Genomic DNA, 16,886 nt, shown 5'->3' with positions numbered 1-16,886 from the left:
GGGGCGCTCCGCCTCCTCCTCCTCCTCGTCCGCTCCCAAGTTTTCCAAGTTCAACCCGCGGCCGGGGCTCGCCGCCGCGGCCTTCTCCCGGAGCGCCTGTATACGTATCACAATGTATATATTCCTACCTATAGATCCCTATCCAACATGCTGTGTATCCGCGGGGGTGACAAAGGGGCCTGGTGCGGTGGCTGCGCCCCGCGCCTGTCCCCACACCTTACGTAAAGGCGCCTTGGCTGCTCCGGCCGGCGCGCGACAGCGGCCGCAGCCCCGCGTGGACGGCCGTTGGGCCGGGGCGCCGGAGCCAGCCGGGCGCCTCGCACGTCACCGGCGCGTGCGGCGTCACCCCGTGCTGACTGTACCCAGAACGCCCCATCACGGGGGCGCATCGCCGGCCCCGCGGCAATTACCTGGGTAATTTTGCGCCGTGCGTCACCCATTATTATTATTATTATTATTTAAGTTTTGCAGCCTCCTCGCCGGGGTTGTTGTTGTGGCGCTGGGGTTTTTTTGTTGTTGTTGTTTTGCCGTTGCGGAAGGAAGGTAGAAGTCTGGGCGCGGGCGAAGCCGTTGCCGGAGCGGGTGCCGAGGGGCACGGGCCGCCCCAGGCCCGGGCGCTAATCTCCTGGTGTCAGGCGCGACGGGGTATTTTGGGCTCCGGCCTCCTTCCTGCCCGGCTATCGCTTTACCGGGACGTGAGTCAGGGATTTCGCTTCCCGGCGCCCCCCTCCCGCCTGYCCGGGAAAAGGGGCTCCCGGAGGCCTTCGTGGACCCGCTGTTCCTGGCCTCGCGGGGTGGCACGGACGGACAGACGGACGGACAGACGCACGGACAGCTCCCGGCCCACGCTCCTTCCGCCGCTGGCACCAGCCTGGCTTTTCCAGCAAAAATAACCCTTTGGAGCAGCCCGGGCAGCTGCGTTGCGCAAGGCGCCCTTGGATGTGGCCAGCGAGGTGGAAGCAGCCACTGGTTTTGGGACAGAGACCTTAAAACCGGAGCTCGGCTGGACCTCAGGTTTCCTGACCTCCTTCCTCCCTCCCTTCTCCTGCCTTCTTGGGAATATCGGAGAAGGCCACGCGCCAGGGCCTCCAGAGYGTTCCGGCTTGGGATCCTCCTGCCCGGCCACCGCATGGGCACGACGGCTCCCAGAAGCTGACGAACTGCAGGAACCTGTATTTTTACCGCCKCTTTGCTGTATGTTTTGACACGGCGCCGAGCTCTGCGCCCAGGAGAGGYGCCGCTTGGAGCGGGCGCCCGGGCCGGACTGGGGCCGCGGCACCTGCGCGGGGGCGGTGATGCCACCGTCACGTGTGCTCTTGTGAAAGGGCCTGGGCGGGTGCCGCCGGCCGAGGAGCGCGGCCAGGCGCAGCCGCTTGGCCCGTGGCGCCGCGCGGTGCCGCGGAGCTCCGATGCGGCCAAGGATGCTCGGCCGTCAAAGGCGCTCGTGTCCCCCGAGCCCCTGGTGTCAGTGCCCTGGCCCTGTGGAAGGGAAAGCCGTGACTGGAGCATCCCAGCGGCCTCCGCTCCGGCTCCTTCCCAGCGCTGGCTGCGTCAYGAGCAGCGCCAGGCCTCAGCCGCCCAGGCCAAGGCGGTGGCGCTCGGCGGGCGGCCCCCGCGGAGCCGCAGGCAGCCGAGGCGGCTCCCGCGCTGCAGCCCCCTAAGAGCCGCTGCAGCGGGCTGCTCGCAGGTGGCCGGGGCCGCGAGCGCCGGGGGAGGTGGCAGGATCCCCTTCCCCCTCGCCTCCGGCCTGCGGGAAAATGGATACAAAGCCGGAGCATGTGTTGGCAGAGCTCCCCTCGTCTTGGCGGGGGGGACGGCGACGGGACGGCAGAGCTGGATCTAATTTTAGGAGCGGGGCAGAGCCGAGCAGGAAGCGAGCGGCAGCAGGAGCGCTCGCCRTCCCAAACGGGCTTGAGAGGGAGCGCCGGGATCAATACCCCGGATCTGCCGTGCAATGGGCACCGACTGGGAGCAGGGCCCGTTTGGGGAGCCCAGCAAGGGCAATATCCGTGTTACGGGGGCCGTGCCCAGCTTTGGAAATGCTGTCCTGCTCCATGCTGCCTGTGATCCCGGCCAGTGCTCTCCATGTGGCCCCACTCCATTTTTGGGGAAACTGAGGCTCAGGGCTCCTCGCCCGGCCTCGCTCTGTCTCTGCCACTGTCTCCTCCTCATCAAAAATTAGATCCAGCTGTTCCCAATAGCCACGAACTTCTCTCCAGAAGATGTTCAAAGTGTGGAGAGCGGGAGCAAGTGGAGGATGGGCCACGTGCTCATGCCAGCCCGGCCCTGGGAGCGCGCAGGGTGGAAGGCAGCGCCGGGCACTCCGCGTTTCCCACCGTGCCGTGAGAGCTCCCGCTCTGGCAGCCGCGGCACTGAGGAAGGAAAGGGCACAGCTGCAAACTTGTGCTCGTGCAGAATGCCCCCATCTTGGRAGGGCTCTCCCAAGAAAGGAGCGGCTCCCGGGAGGGTCTGGGAAGGGGGTCCCATGTCTATCCGTCCCGCGGCACCGGGAAGGGAGCGGGTGCCCTGGGAGCAGCGGGCGCAGCCGCTTCCGCAGCGCTGGGTTTCATGGGGGTGGAGGCGGCCGGGGGCGGGCGTGAAACACGCTTGGCCTTCCTTCTCCTCCTCCTCCTCCTCTTCCTGCAGGAAGAGCTGTGGGATGATTCCAGGGCACGGGGGCGCTTGGGCTTCGCCACGGAGTGCCCCGGCGCAGTGTGACCCTCGGCACGTGGCCGCGCGTGCGGGTCCCTGGCCAGTGACTCGGGGCTGCTTGTTGGCAGCTGCCGCGTTTCACAACAGAGCAATTGCGGCTGTCAAAGCTTTTCTCCATCTGCGCCACGCACTGGAAGACCGGGACAGGGCGGGAGGGAAAGCGGGAAGCGGGACCGGGAGCAAGGTTGGCTCCAAGTGTCCATCTATCTGTCCCGGTCATTGCTGGGCCCAAAGTTGAGCGCAAGATCCTGCTCCTTCCCTGGACACAGTCAGGCTCTGCGGGTGCCCAGAGTGCATGCTTTGCTTGTGAGCATGGGCGTCCCTCCAGTGTATCCAATATTTTCCAGGTTCCTGCATCCATGCAGACTGAGTGGTGTCCCAGCAGCCCCGCTCTGAGCATCCATCGGGATAGAGCCAGCACGGATGCTCGTGGATGCTCCCGAGGGGCCTCGGGGCGCCCAGGGCTGGGTGGTGTGTGCGGACGCGGGTGGCAGCGGCCTCTCTCTGGTGGGATGCGGCCACGTGGCCCCCTGTGGTTTCCCCGCTCCGATTGCTTCCTGAGCTCCGCGCCAAGCCGGAAGGGCCAGGAAGCGATAGAGGAAGGGGAATGAGCCGGGCCGACAGCTCGTCGGCGCGCTGCGGCAGCCGGTGCTGGGCTGAGCGCCGGGGCCTCCCTGCACACGGGGCTCGCGGGGCTGGCACAGCCCCTCGCGGGCCGGAGGGCTCGGAGCCTTCCTGAAGCGCCGCCAGCGGGAGCGGTGCCCGGCGCGTTGGGGGGCTCCAGCCCATGGCCACGCGGGGAGGATGGGGTTAGTGCGCGAGGCCGCTGTGGGAGCACGGGGTGCTTGCAGGGATGGGCAGGGAGGCCCCTGTGTCGCTGTCCTCCCGGGTCATCCCGTGCATCGGGACCGGGCGCCCCTTCCCGAGCATCCCCACATGCCGGGAGAGCTTCCGCTCGCTCGCTCCATGCTGGGGCCTCCTGCGGCTTCCCACACGCTCCCGTCTCCGGAGCGAGCACGGAGCGGTGGCGGCGCCGGGTTGGTGCTTCCCGGGGCGCCGCCGCGGGGCAGGACGGGGCCCCGAGTGTCCCCCGCGCGGCAGGAGGGGCGGCCGGGCCGCTGGCGGCGCTGCGGCCCGTGCGGGCGCCCGTCCTGCCCGGGCTTGTCCCTGAACTTTTATCCTTTCGCCAGCGGCTCCGGGCGGGGGAAGCGGGGCCAGTTCACCCCTACCACCCTCCTCCTCCTCCTCCTCCTCTGCTTCSTCGCAGGGAGCCGCTCCGGGCAGGCCGGGCCTTGTGCTCCCGGGAGGTTCTGCCCCRGGGTTCCTGCTTCTCCAGGCCCCTTCCAGCCCTCCTCTTGCAGCCCCAGCTGGTGACGTGGATGCAGACGATGCTCCTGCAGATGCCACCCATGTCCAGCCCCAGCTCCGGGGTCTGGCCGGACCTGGGACACTGGCAGCAAATGTGGGCAAACGGAGCCAGGCTCTGCCCCGCGTTTCACCCCGGAGCTGTGTGCCAGAGCCAGCCAGAACTGCAGCAGGGCAATTCCCAGTGCTTTTCCTTCCCTCCCACTGCAGTGGGGACCCTCAGGCACAGCCCSCTTCCCTCCTTTCCCTGCCTTTCCAGCCCTGTGCAAAGCCCTGCGATTTGCACAAGGAAGGGGTGTGCCTGGTTTTATTTTGGGGTTCTCGCTCCCCTCAGATCCGCTCTTTGCAAGGCAGCACCCCTGGGAGCACAGGGAGGCCTCCAAGCTTTTCCCAGGAGCATCTTCCATGGGATGCAGGAGCGAAGGACAAGGACAACACGGAGAAGGGCTCTGGGTGGCAGGAGACCCCCCGCTGGTGTGGSGCCCGGCCGCGGGCAGCAGCAGGGCGGGATGGCCTGTTTTCCAGCACGGCTGCTCCCCTCCCTGCCCGGAGCAGGTTGGACAGGCCGGTACCTCCGGAGCCGGTCCGGCCCTGCTGGTTTCCTAATTGCTCGGGCCGGGCAGGGTGGAGCGCGGCCGCCGGGGCCCGCGCTTTACGTCAAAGGCGGCCGTGCCGCCGGGACACCCTCCCCGCAGGAAGCCGSAGCGCCGGGCCCGCCAAAAAGCAGGTTTGGCGAAGGAGGAGTTTCGGCCTCACACCTCGGTGCGCTCCCGCTCGGCTCGCGCCAGCTCCCGGAGAACCTCGTGTTTTGGGGGGGCCGCGCGCTCCAGCGCGCTCCGGCCGGCACCGCGCCGCCGCCATCCCTCCCCTCCGGCTTGCTCCTGCAATCCAGTTCTCCTTATTTGGCCACAGCGCTCGGCATGAGGGGGGAGAGCCGGCCGGGAAGGGAAGGGAAGGGATGGGAAGGGAAGGGGGGCAGGCGGGCAGGGGCCGCCGCGGCTGACATCACGGCGCGGGAGCCGGAGGAGCCGCAGCGCGCGGAGCGGCACGGGGTGGGGAAAGTGCTTTTTTTTTAAAAAAAAAAAAAAAGAAAAAAGAAAAAAGCAAAAAACCCCAGCGGCGGCAGCGGCGGAGCYGCAGTTCCTTTAAAAGGAGATGTCTGTGCCGGAGACCTTTGTACACTCCCCGTCTGTCCGGGAAGCGTCTGGGCGCAGGGAGCCACCGCTCCGCTCGCCGCCAAACGCCGTGTTGCAAAACGGAACTGGGGAGTGGAGCCGGAAACGGGGAGCGGAGCAGGGAAGAGGGAACGGAGCTGGGAATGGGGAGTGGGGCTGGGAACGGGGGAGTGGAGCACAGCGGGGACCCTGGCAGAGCATCCGGGCCCCTCGGAGCGTTGCTGGGGCTCCGTCCCRGAGGCGTCCGCCCGGTGCCGGGGCTGCCAGAGCCCTTTGGACACCTGGTTCCCATTAAGGCGACCCGGCCGAGAGCTGCTCAGCTCTGCTCGGCTGTCGCCTTTCCCTGCCGTTCCCCAGGTCCGGAGGGGCTGGTGTCGGGATTGCGGATAGTCAGTGTCCCGCGTGCCTGGGCAAAGCCAAGTCTGGCCTGTGACAGCCCAAGTCTGGACTGGGCTGTGTCCTACCCAAATCTGGCTCTATCCTACCCAAATCTGGCAGTATCCTAACCCCATCTCTCTGCATCACACCCGAATCTGGCTCTTTCTTCCCCAATTCTGCCATATCCTACCCAAATCTGGGCTGGACTCTATATATTCTCCCCACATCTGGCTGTATCCTACCCACATCTGGCTGTATCTTATCTAAATCTGGTTATATCTTACTCAATTCTGGCTGTATCCTACCCAAGTCTGGGCTGGGCTGTATGTATCCTACCAAATCTGGCCGTATCCTATCCCAGTATGGGCTGGGCTGCGTCCTGCTCCTGTTTTCCCGGGGTTGGGCTGGTAGCCCTGGATGGCAGGTCACTTGGAGGCTGGTTTCCAGATRGATTCGGGGCTGGAAAAGCAGATTTAGGTGCTTCAAGAAGCCCCTTTGGTGTCTTTAGGTGGACACAGGCATGAGCGGGATGCTCCGGGYGCCGCATCCTTCCGGGCACCACATCCTGCCGATCTCTGCTTCTCCCGTCTCCGTTGGCTCTGACGCTGTCCCCGCTTGTGTCCCTGTGCCGGCAGGTTGTCGCGTGTCAGTCGGGGGCTCGGGCTCGGAGCCCAGAGCAGCCAGCACCATAGCGTCCAACAGCTGGAACGCCAGCGGCAGCCCCGGAGAGGGGCGGGAAGATGGCCAGGACAGCATGGACAAGAGTCTGGACAACGACGCCGAGGGCGTCTGGAGCCCCGACATCGAGCAGAGCTTCCAGGAGGCGCTGGCCATTTACCCGCCCTGCGGCCGCCGGAAAATCATCCTCTCGGACGAGGGCAAGATGTACGGTGAGTGGCGGCGTCCTCGGAGCAGGACCTTCCCGCATCCCACCCTGCATCCCTCCCTGTCCTGATCCTGCTGGACCGACTGCTTTCGTGGTGCTGTCGGAGCGGGAGCGCGGGGTCCCCGGCGTCCGGGCTGCGGCTGCGCCTGAAATGATGCCTCCTGCTCCCAAAGCCGGCCCTGTGCTCCAAGCCGGCAGGAAGAGCCTGCTGGAGGAGGGACGGGAATGCCGGCTCTCACCTCCTGTGCCAAATCCCGGTGGAGGCTTAGGGCCCCGTCATGCTGTGCCAGACAGTCCCACTGGAATCGCTGGATGGGGTTGCCAAGAGAGGGTCCAGGAGTCCCCATCCCTTCCATCCATCCTCCCCCAGCACCCTCGGAGAGGACCACACTGTCCCCAACCAGGGACACATTGGAGGGGGACACAATCCACCAGCTCATCCCACCAGGACTTTGCCCTGGGAGCGAGAGCTCCCGGCACCCTGTTGGCGCCATCCCTGCACCGGGCACTCCCGGTGCCACTCTGTGTGCTGGGACCCCCTGGTGCGGGACGGCGGCCGCGTGCGGGCCTTCCCAAACGGGCACATTTTTCGGATTTCTCCAGGAATAGCTGAAGTGCCGCCGGGAGCCTGGCCGCGCTCAGCACGCCCCGCGCGCAGACCGGTTTTTCCAGCCTTTCGGAGACATCTGGCAGCTGCTTAAAGAGACAGCAGCCTCCCCCCCAACACCCGCCATCCGTCCCCCTTCTCCGTCCCCTTTCATCTCCCAGCAGCATCTCCCAAAGGCTGCTCTGGTCTGGCCAAGCCCAGAGTGGCTTCCCGGGCTCCTTCCCAGCTGGACTCTGGTTGCCCRGGGAGGGCAGCAGCCCCCAAACGGAGCCAGCCGCAAAGCGGTGACTTTGCAAAGGTCGCGCCGCCTGGGACCCCCGCACCCAAACTTATCCCAGGAGGGGCTTTTGGGGGAGATCCSGGTGTTTTATTCCCTATGCATCTTGCAGAAAAAATAAGAAAACCCCCCTGACCGCATTGTGCAGGAATGGGARGGGAATGGGAAGGGAAGGGAAAATTGGCCCCCTGGCTGGCGCGGCTGCGCTTGGCGGGCGGCCGGGCGGGCAGGGGGTGCGGCCGGCGGGGGCTGCGCGCCCCTGAGCAGGTGGCCGTGGGGCCGCGCTCGGCCCCGCGGGTTATTTTTATCGGAGCCGTCCGACTGGTTCGCGCGGCCGTGTCAGGGCCGAGGAATTTGGGGAATGTGGCAATTTGGAGGAGRCCGTGCCCTCGCCCAGGCAGTGCCACAGCCCCCGGTGAATCAGCGCCCCGGTGGCTACGGACGCGCGGCGGGCGGGAGCACGGAGCACGGGACGCATCCGCGCGGATTTGCTGCCGCTCCTGCCCGGAGCCTAGGCGCTACCAGCCCATCCCGCCTGGGGCAGCGCGGTGGCAGCCACCAAGCCCCTTGCACCGGAGTGGGGTGGCAGGGCCGGCGGGGCGAGGGTTATTTTTTAAGATTTTTTTATTTTTATTTTTATTAAAAAAAAAAAAAAAAAAGGCGAATCCAGCTCCAAGGGCATTTCGACAAGTTCCAACCGCGACCATCTGGTCCATTAAAATAAATGTGGCGTGCCTGGCCGCCCCCGTGCGCGGGGGGCGAGCGGCGGGGGGGGCGGCACAAGAAAGCTCCCAGCTGCTCTGACGTCGGAGCCTAGATTGGCCACAGCTGGCCCGTAAAATGTGGCGCAAAAGCCCTTCTGCTTCCCATTAGGCCCGTAGGAAATACTGCTGGAAGGGGCAGCGCGGCTGCGAACGCTGGCGGGGGGCCGGGGCGCCCCGAGCCCCCGCTCGGAGCCCGGGCGCGCTGAGGAGCGGTTTGATTTTTGTCCCCACTTTCAGGCTGCCCTGGCCCTTGGGGGAGTCTCTGGGTGCTGGCACTTGGGGACACCCCCAGGCCTTTTGCTTGGGACAGGGCTGCCACTTTCTCGCACCCCAGAAGTGCCCCCGTGGCGTGGGACCCGCTGCCACCGGCCTGTCCCCTCTGGCCGTGTCGCCTTGTCCCCTGCGGCCGGACAGCTGTCCTGGCAGCGCCATCTCCCGGCAGTGCCGCTTCCTCCGGCCCCTCCTTAGCTTGAGCCAGTGCCCGGTGCCTCCTGCGCCCTCGGGGATGCTGACGGTGACGGTGACRACGTCTCCTGTCGCACAGGTCGCAATGAACTGATCGCCCGGTACATCAAACTGCGCACGGGGAAGACACGGACGAGAAAACAGGTAGGGAGCGGGGACAGCTGCTTGGGCAGGGGCTGGGGTGGTATCAAAGCCCGTCCATGCGTCCGTCCGTGCCATCGTTGTGTGTCCTGTGGGTCCCATCCTGCCAGCAAGCTCTGCTCTTCCTCCCTCCCTCCTCCTCCTCCTCCTCCTCACAGGCAGCGTCCTGGAGCCAGCAGCATTCCCGGCAAAGCAGCACTGGCTCCCAGCACCACTGGGAATTTGGGATCGCCCCCGTTGCGCGCGGAGGCTTTGGTGCCAGTGGTGCCCAGGTCTGAATCTGAGCTGTTTTGGCCTCAAATTGAGCGGGTTTTTCTGTCTTTCCATAATGGAGCCAGGCTTGAAGTCTCCGACTCAGCAGGATCAGTGGCTGCTGCATCTTTCTCTGCTTCTCTGGCTGCTCTTTTCCAGCTCCGCTCCTTCCCAGGACAGATAGGGAGAGCGGCTTTATGCCGCATGCTCCAGCTGAGAACCTGGAATCAAGGGRCGTGGGCACGGATGCGGGAAGCGGGTCCTACTGTTGCCATCAAGGCCGGGGGTCGTGCCCATTCTGGCTGCTCTGCTGGAGATGAACCAGGACGGGGCAGTTCCCCACAGCCCTGGAGGGGCCCTGCCCATTTCTGACGCCTCCAGTGGCTTTTCCCTCCACTCTGYGTTGTTCCTGCTTGGAAAAATGCCCGGCCGGACAGAGCCATGATATGCGTCCTAGAAAACCAGTGCCTTTCCTGAGAGGATGTTGCTGGGCGGCTGCATCTCGCTGCCCACAACTGTTGTCTTTGGGAGCAATGGGTCTTTTCCCAACTTCTTCCAGCCCCCTAACCTGGGATAGTGGGAAGGCATTTGGAGAGGCTTGGAGCCGGGCTCAACCCGCTCTGCCCACAGGCTTTGCATYGGGCCAGCGCCGAGCACGGAGTTATTCCAACTGTGGAGCTTTACTCGGAGCCYCAGGAAGCCCCATTGGGGGCTGGATGAGGCTGAGTCAGTGCTGGACGGGAGCAGGATTTGTGCCGTGCTGGTCCCACATCCCAGCGGGCGCAGGGCCCCTCGGGATGGCTGCAGGGATGCAGGGAGCACCGCGGGCTTCTCACCTGGCTGGATTCAGCCACATTCTACGAGCACCCTGTCCCTCGAAGGGTCTGGAAGGGGAACCTCCACACGCTTTTCCCACCTCATCTTGCCCAATTAAAGAGCACCTTGGCGGTATCTTCCTTGGGAGCACCGCACCTGCGGGCCCGGAGCAGGTGCTGGAGGGATGTTGCGCCCTCGCCAGGCTCGGAGCCAGCCCYCTCTCCAACCCCCCTGGAGATGCTGACCACGGAGCAGAGGCTCCCCCGCAGATCTGCCCGGTCCCCCCATCCCTTTCTCTCCCTTTAGCTCCAGCAGTGTTTCCAGGAGCKCCGGCCGGGCCCCGAGCATCCCCCGCGGGGCCGCGCGTCCCGGGCCGGCCCAGGGACACGTCTTCATTCTCTCTGTGTTTTCCTTTCCGAACGGCTTGGCGGGCTCTAGGTGTCCAGCCACATACAGGTTCTAGCTCGGAAGAAGGTGCGGGAGTACCAGGTTGGCATCAAGGTACGTTGGCGCCCCGAGCCCATGTGTCCGCGGCAGGTGGTTTGGCGATGAGCATGGGCAGCCCCGCTCTCCTTCCTCTCTTCTTCCCCTCTGGTTGACGGCTCTGCTGTTTCCCCCCTCTCCTCCTGCTTTTCTCTCTGCAGGTCTCTAGCCACTTGCAGGTTCTAGCCCGGCGGAAATCTCGCGAGATTCAATCCAAGCTGAAGGTACGCGCGCCCCCGCCGCCTTGGCCGCGCTGACGACTAACACGCTCAGCTCACTGGTGTGCCGCTCTCTCTTTCTTGCCCTTCGGATGGCTTTTCTTCCCCCTCCCTCTGCTCCTGGAACCAGATGTTGTCCAGCTGGGTGGGCACCTGCAGGGGATGCTGCGGAGCTGGCAGCCCCCTTCCCTCTGCCCTGTTAAATTAGGGGGTTTAACCTCCCCCTTGCTGCCACTTGTGGGTCCTACGGGAGGTTCCYGACCTACCTGGTCTTCTCCCAGGAGGTGGAAGGACCAACATGGAGCAGGGTCCAACCCAGAAGCCCGGGTAGCCCTGGGCACCAAGGGGCTGGTGCAGCCCCCACTAAATCCRGGGTGAGCGGAGCAGGACCGGCTGTGGTTCCAGGGGCCAAGAGCGCGGAGCAAGGAAGATCTGGAGCGTCCTCTCTTCTCTGGTTGGCTTCTCTTTCTGTCCTTCCCTCTTTTAACTGGATGTGGACTAACCTTTCCCTAACTGCTTTCCACTGGGCCCAGTTTGGGTCAGGGAAGACTGGGGGGGATATGGGAGGGCAGGTTTGGAGACATCTCCAAAGGAGCCTCTGCGTCCTGCGATGTTCCCGACTCCATCCTACCCAGGAGCATCAGGGTGGCTTCCAGACAGGACCTGCATCCTGTCACCTGGCTGAGGAATCTGGAGCCCTAAAAGTCATTTTAGCCACAAAGTTGCCTTTTCCAGCACTTAAAAAAAATTCTTTTTTGGCAGGGTTTGCTCAGGCTGCAAAGTTGGGCGAGTCCYGGGATCCGTCCTGGTGCCCAAGGGGGCCAGGAGGGGCCATTCCTGGCTGATTTTCTGCAAGAAGCCAGGAGAGGGCACCCAAAACGGGTTCAGGAGGCTCCAGTGGGTCTGGGTATCTGCAAAAGTGGCCGCAGTCCAGACGAGGAGTAACCGGGAGCAGACAGATTAGGGCCTGGGAAGCGTTTTTGCATGACGAGCGATGCAGCTCAGTGCTCAGGATATCGGGAAAGCTGAAGCCCCCCATGAGTCCCAAAAGAGACGGAGCAGTTTGAGAAGCACCAAGGCCGGCGGTGGCTGTTTTAGCACCCAGGACATCCCGCAGCTGCTGCCCTGAGCAGCATGACCTRGACATAAATGTGCAGCCCTCTTTGGAGGCCGGTCATGGAGGAGCCGGCCCCGTGGGGCTGAAACTCCCTTTCCAGAGTGTCCTCTCGTTGCTGTAGCTGCAGTCCTGCGTGCGGAGCTGCCGGGGCTCCTGGCGTGTGCCGGCTCGTGACAGCCCATCCTCCCGCCCTGCAGGCTCACGCGGTCCATCTTGCAAATGCCCTGTCCTGCTGCGCCCTGGGCGCAAAGAAATGGAGCCCATCCATCCTGGAGCTCCTTAGGAGGGAAAAGCAGGCTGGTACGGGCAGGCACTGGGTATGGGGCGGCTGGGGGACGCCCCTGCCTCGGGCCACCTCCATGCCCCAGCGGCCCCAGTGCGATTAGCAAAGGCAAAAAGAAAGTAGAAAGCAGCGTTTTTTGGTCCTACTTCTCATACAAATGCAGAGGCAGCTTAGGAGAGGTGCAAATATTCCTGGTGGCGATTGCCAATGGAGATGCACGGCCCCTTCGGCGCTATTCCCACCTCCCCATTGGGAATTGCAGAGGGCCTGGCGAGCGGGAAGGGTTTTAAAGGATATGGCAAAGCACAGTGGAGAGGCTAGGGTGGCTCCAGTCCTGGTGCCTTTGCCAGGTGCTGCAGGCACGAGGATGCAGCCAGGTCGAGACGGGGTTCATGCCCCAACTCAAGGGTGTCGGAGGGGATGTGGGTGCTGCCGCTCCCCTGACGCTCTAACCATTTCCTTTCCTTTCTTTTGCATACAGGCCATGAACTTGGTAAGTCACCTTTGTGCTTGCATCCCCCCAGGCCCTGTCCTGTTGCCTCCTGCCTTGCGCTGGAGTCTGGTGGCTCCGGCCTGGAGCAGGGGCCCTCATTCCCATGGGACAGGGGGCTTTGTGCCCAGCACGGGGACAGACAGGGGGGTCTGCCTGTCCTGCTACCCTAGCTGGGCTGCACCGGGGCGTGGGATGAGGAGCAGGGTGTCGGGGTGGGTCCATCTGTCCGTCCCGGGGTAACCTCCATGCCCGTCCCGTCCTCAGGACCAGGTCTCCAAGGACAAGGCTCTGCAGAGCATGGCCTCCATGTCCTCCGCGCAGATCGTCTCGGCCAGCGTCCTGCAGAACAAGCTCAGCCCTCCTCCTCCTCTTCCTCAGGCTGTCTTCTCTGCTGCGCCCAGGGTAAGGACACGGGAAGGGCTGCGACCCCCGGGCAGGGGCTGCTGGAGCCTGGGGGCAGCCACGTTTCCCGGAGGAAGGTGTGGGTGGAGGAAGGACTGGGGCGCTCTGTGCAAATTCCTGACTCTGTTCCCTGTTTCCCCCCTAGTTTTGGAGCGGGCCGATCCCAGGACAGCCTGGACCCTCTCAGGAGTGAGTACCTGGAGTCCCCCCGGCCACGGGCCGTCCCTCGCCCCAGGGAAGGGCTGGAAGGGCCCGACTCCTGCTAACGCCGCGCTCTCTTTTCCAGCATTAAACCATTTGCACAGCCAGCTTACCCCATCCAGCCACCCATGCCTCCATCACTAGCCAGTAAGTGGTCCCCTCGCTGCCTGGGGCGGGGAGGCGGCTGGGATGGGACGTGGGGCACCGTGGGGCGGGATGCCGGGAAAAGGCGAGTTTTCCCGCCTCACGGCCGCTCCCCGGGCAGGTTACGAGCCCCTGGCTCCGCTCCCGCCAGCCGCCGCGGCCGTGCCCGTCTGGCAGGACCGCACCATCGCCTCGGCCAAGCTGCGGCTCCTCGAGTACTCGGCGTTCATGGAGGTGCCGCGGGACGCCGAGACGGTGAGTGGGCGCGCGGGGCCCCCCGCGCCAGCGCGGGGCTCCTCTGGCCCCCTGACCCCCGTGCCCACCACCCGACCCCTTACAGTACAGCAAACACCTCTTCGTGCACATCGGCCAGACAAACCCATCGTACAGTGACCCCCTCCTGGAGGCTGTCGACATCCGCCAGATCTACGACAAGTTCCCCGAGAAGAAGGGCGGCCTTAAGGAGCTCTATGAGCGTGGGCCCCAGAACTCCTTCTTCCTTGTCAAGTTTTGGGTGAGATCCTGGGCCGCGCTCTTCCCCCTGCGGCGGTGTCACCTGCCCTGGGACATGGGAGCACTCCTTGGTGCACTCACTCACCACAGGGTCTTTTTCCCTGCTTCTCATCACGCCAGGCGGATCTGAACAGCACCATCCAGGACGGGCCGGGGACTTTCTATGGTGTGAGCAGCCAGTACAGCAGTGCAGAGAACATGACCATCACGGTGTCCACCAAGGTGTGCTCCTTCGGCAAGCAGGTGGTGGAGAAAGTGGAGGTAAGTCTGTCCCGTTGGGAGTGTTGTGGGAATGGGATCTCCCACGGCTCGCTGGGTGGCATGGGAAGGATAGAGCTCCAGAATGGAAGTATAGCCATGGACACCTGGGTACCTGCTAAGGCAGATAGATGAGCCACTGCATCACGTGGCTGGGAGTTATCATCGCCCAGTGTCATACACACCCTTAGGTGGCCTTAGGTGGCCCTGTTTGAGACAGGGGTTGGACTAGGTGTTTTCCAGAGGTCCCTTCCAACCTCAACCCTCCCATGATGCCTTCCATGGACCATGGTACCTCCAAAAGTGGAGCAGAGAAAGTGTCTCCAAGATGTTCCCTGCAGTATTTCCAGGCTGCGCTGCCCTTCGCTGTCCCCYGTTCCCAGCGCGGTTGTGTCACCTGTGTCACTCTGTCCCTCACAGACAGAGTACGCGCGTCTGGAGAAYGGCCGGTTCGTCTACCGAATCCACCGCTCTCCCATGTGCGAGTACATGATCAACTTCATCCACAAACTCAAGCACCTCCCGGAGAAGTACATGATGAACAGCGTCCTGGAGAATTTCACCATCCTGCAGGTACCTCCTCTCCTTCCCCTGCGTCTGTTGACACAGATAGGACACGATTTGGGGTAACAGGCCATCTCCATCCTCGTGTATGGCTTGAGATGTGGCRGGTAGAGGTCACCAAAGCTGGCACAGAGCCTTGGGGACCATCCCTAGGGTCAGGAGGAGCTTGGGGCACATTCAAGGCTCAAGGTCAAGATCCTCCCCACTTTGGCCACCCCGGGGTGTTTTGGGAGAGAGGGCACATTTTGATGGTGCAAATAGGCTGACCACACTCAGGGCGATGCCACCTGGTTCCCAAATGTCACCTCTTGGTGCCACCCTCTCCTAAGCGGGCTCCGTCGCTCTGTTGCAGGTTGTTACGAACAGGGATACCCAGGAAACCTTGCTCTGCATCGCCTTCGTCTTCGAGGTCTCCACCAGTGAGCACGGCGCCCAGCACCACGTCTACAAGTTGGTCAAGGACTAGGGGCCCCCCAGGCCCGGCCAAGGCACGGCACGACGGGAAGGAGGGTGAGGAAGAGCCGCCCGCGTGCGAAGTCCTTTGGAGCCAGGAGGAAGACAAGCAAATAGCCAAAAAAAAAAAAAAAAAAAAAAAAAAAAAGACTGATTTGCAATCACAGAGGTTTTCTACTTAGGTACTTTTTTTTTTTTCTAATAAGTTAAAAAAAAAAGAAAAAAAAAAGAAGATGGGGAAGAGGAAGGGCAAAGGATCTGTGTGGAGGAAGGAGGACCGCACGCTGCTGAAGGCTGGGATGCCGCCGGGATGCCGAGGCTCGTCCTGCGGCACCGATATCCAACTTGGAAAAAAGAGAGAGAAAAGGAGAAGTTGACAGAGGGGTGGCAATGGGCGCAAGCTGCTTTGTTTTTAAGAAAAAGGGTCGATTTCCCCCCCTTTTTGAAAATTCAAGTGTGTTTTAGTGCGTTTTGGAAATAGGCTGAGTTAGGGAGGCAGGAGAAGCGGGAGAGCGGAGTTTGCTGGTTCCAGTCCCAAGAGAGGTGGGAAGTGGCTGAAGCTCCGGAGGGATCGGCCGAGCCGGAGGCAGAGGACGCGTTGGGTGGTCGGGGGCTTGTGTCGGGTGCTGCGATGGGTGTGGGTGTTCACGGAAGTCTCATAGGCTGATGCCCCCCTTGCTGCAGCTTGTCAGGGTGGATGGAGGTGGGAGCCACGATGGGAGATATGCCGGATTGCGTTTGTAGATACTCCTTTTTTCTTTTATACCCCCTCCCTTTTTTCCTTTTTTTTTTTTTTTTTTTGGCTTTTTCCACATTGGCTGTTTTCCTGGCTTGCGTTTTGCTCCCAGGAGAGCATCCCTCAGCGCGGGATGCAGCGGGTGAGCAAGCGGCACAGGGCTTGCTGAGGCTGGACCTTTCCGTTTGCYGGGATTTCTCCCGCCGGAGAGGACCCACGGCAGCAAGGACGTCACAGAGAGGTTGGAGAGAGGCAGAGGTTTTTAATATATGGCCCTAGCAGTGGCTCTAGGCTCGCTGGTCCCGCTGCCGAGCGGTTTTGCGTCTGCACCGTGTCCCCACAGCATCGCCGAGCGGCGGCGGCTTCTCCTCCGTAGCATGTTTGCTTGTTGCTGTTGCTTTTTAAAATTTCTGTTTTATTGTTTTGCTTTCTTTCCTGTCACTCGCCGCTCTCAGCCCCTGGGAATTCAAGCTCCAACCTCCCCGTGCGCCATCCAGGCCCCGGAGCGGCGCCGGCCACGGGGAGGACCCACGTGCTCTGGAACTGGACTGCTCTGCGCGCCCCCCTCCATCCTGCATCCCCATCCGCTCGCACGGATGGGATTGCGCCCGGATCCCGGAGACCCTTTCTCAGCTCCCCCCCTCTGTTCTCCTCCAGTGTATTTATGAATTTCACATGAAGTACTGTTTTATTTTTTTAAAGACTTTGTAAAGCTTTCCAGGGTTACGATCACCATTTTTAGAGCTGTGTCAGTCCACATTGTTAAAAAATYCATTTTTTTTATGTATTATATTTTTTGTGTATTTTTTTTTAATCCAGCTGTGATGGGTTGTATCATATATTTGTTGTGTTTACTGTATCTGTCCAACTGCAAAGTGAGGAGACTGTGGCGCTCCCGAGAAAACTACGGTCTGCTGAAAAAAACATTAAAATTATTTGTTCGTGGGTTGGCTCAAATGGTCCTGAGGTTCCTGCTTTCCGTCGTATTTCAACGAGAAGCATGGAGGCGATGGAAACCTCCCTCCTTTCTGCAGCTGGAGCCACTGTATTTACAGGCGGTGGCCCTGTCCCCAGGGAGAGGGGAAAGTCGCCCTCCCTTGTCCCCAAGCCCTCTCCTTGGACCCTCCTTTTGCATCCCTGCTCCCTCCTCACCGCCCCCCCTTCCTCTCCCCATGTGCCCCCC

General features: G+C 62.7%; 1 protein-coding gene across 3 annotated transcripts in view; it reads left to right on the top strand.

Moving 5' to 3' along the window:
* Nucleotides 1-15,015, top strand: part of TEAD3 (TEA domain transcription factor 3) — a 15,366-nt gene extending 351 nt beyond the window's left edge. Inside the window, exons 2-14 of one of the 3 annotated variants that reach the window (XM_026053198.1) lie at nt 6,266-6,520; nt 8,709-8,773; nt 10,277-10,339; nt 10,483-10,545; nt 12,421-12,432; nt 12,697-12,834; nt 12,980-13,023; nt 13,121-13,182; nt 13,301-13,434; nt 13,520-13,693; nt 13,813-13,953; nt 14,371-14,523; nt 14,867-15,015. In XM_026053198.1, coding sequence (XP_025908983.1) covers nt 6,385-6,520; nt 8,709-8,773; nt 10,277-10,339; nt 10,483-10,545; nt 12,421-12,432; nt 12,697-12,834; nt 12,980-13,023; nt 13,121-13,182; nt 13,301-13,434; nt 13,520-13,693; nt 13,813-13,953; nt 14,371-14,523; nt 14,867-14,980 — 1,299 coding nt within the window. In that variant the 5' untranslated portion in view covers nt 6,266-6,384 and the 3' untranslated portion in view covers nt 14,981-15,015. Of the gene's footprint in view, nt 1-6,265; nt 6,521-8,708; nt 8,774-10,276; nt 10,340-10,482; nt 10,546-12,420; nt 12,433-12,696; nt 12,835-12,979; nt 13,024-13,120; nt 13,183-13,300; nt 13,435-13,519; nt 13,694-13,812; nt 13,954-14,370; nt 14,524-14,866 lie in introns of those variants that run through there. The other 2 variants (XM_026053197.1, XM_026053196.1) reach the window with 2 other exon arrangements.
* Nucleotides 15,016-16,886: the final 1,871 nt, after the last annotated feature.

This window comes from Nothoprocta perdicaria, unplaced genomic scaffold (assembly GCF_003342845.1).
Source record: "Nothoprocta perdicaria isolate Ctin4 unplaced genomic scaffold, notPer1 scaffold_97, whole genome shotgun sequence".
NCBI classification, from domain to species: Eukaryota; Metazoa; Chordata; class Aves; order Tinamiformes; family Tinamidae; genus Nothoprocta; species Nothoprocta perdicaria.
Note: the sequence above shows the minus strand (reverse complement) of the source record. Positions and strands in the feature narration are given on the sequence as shown.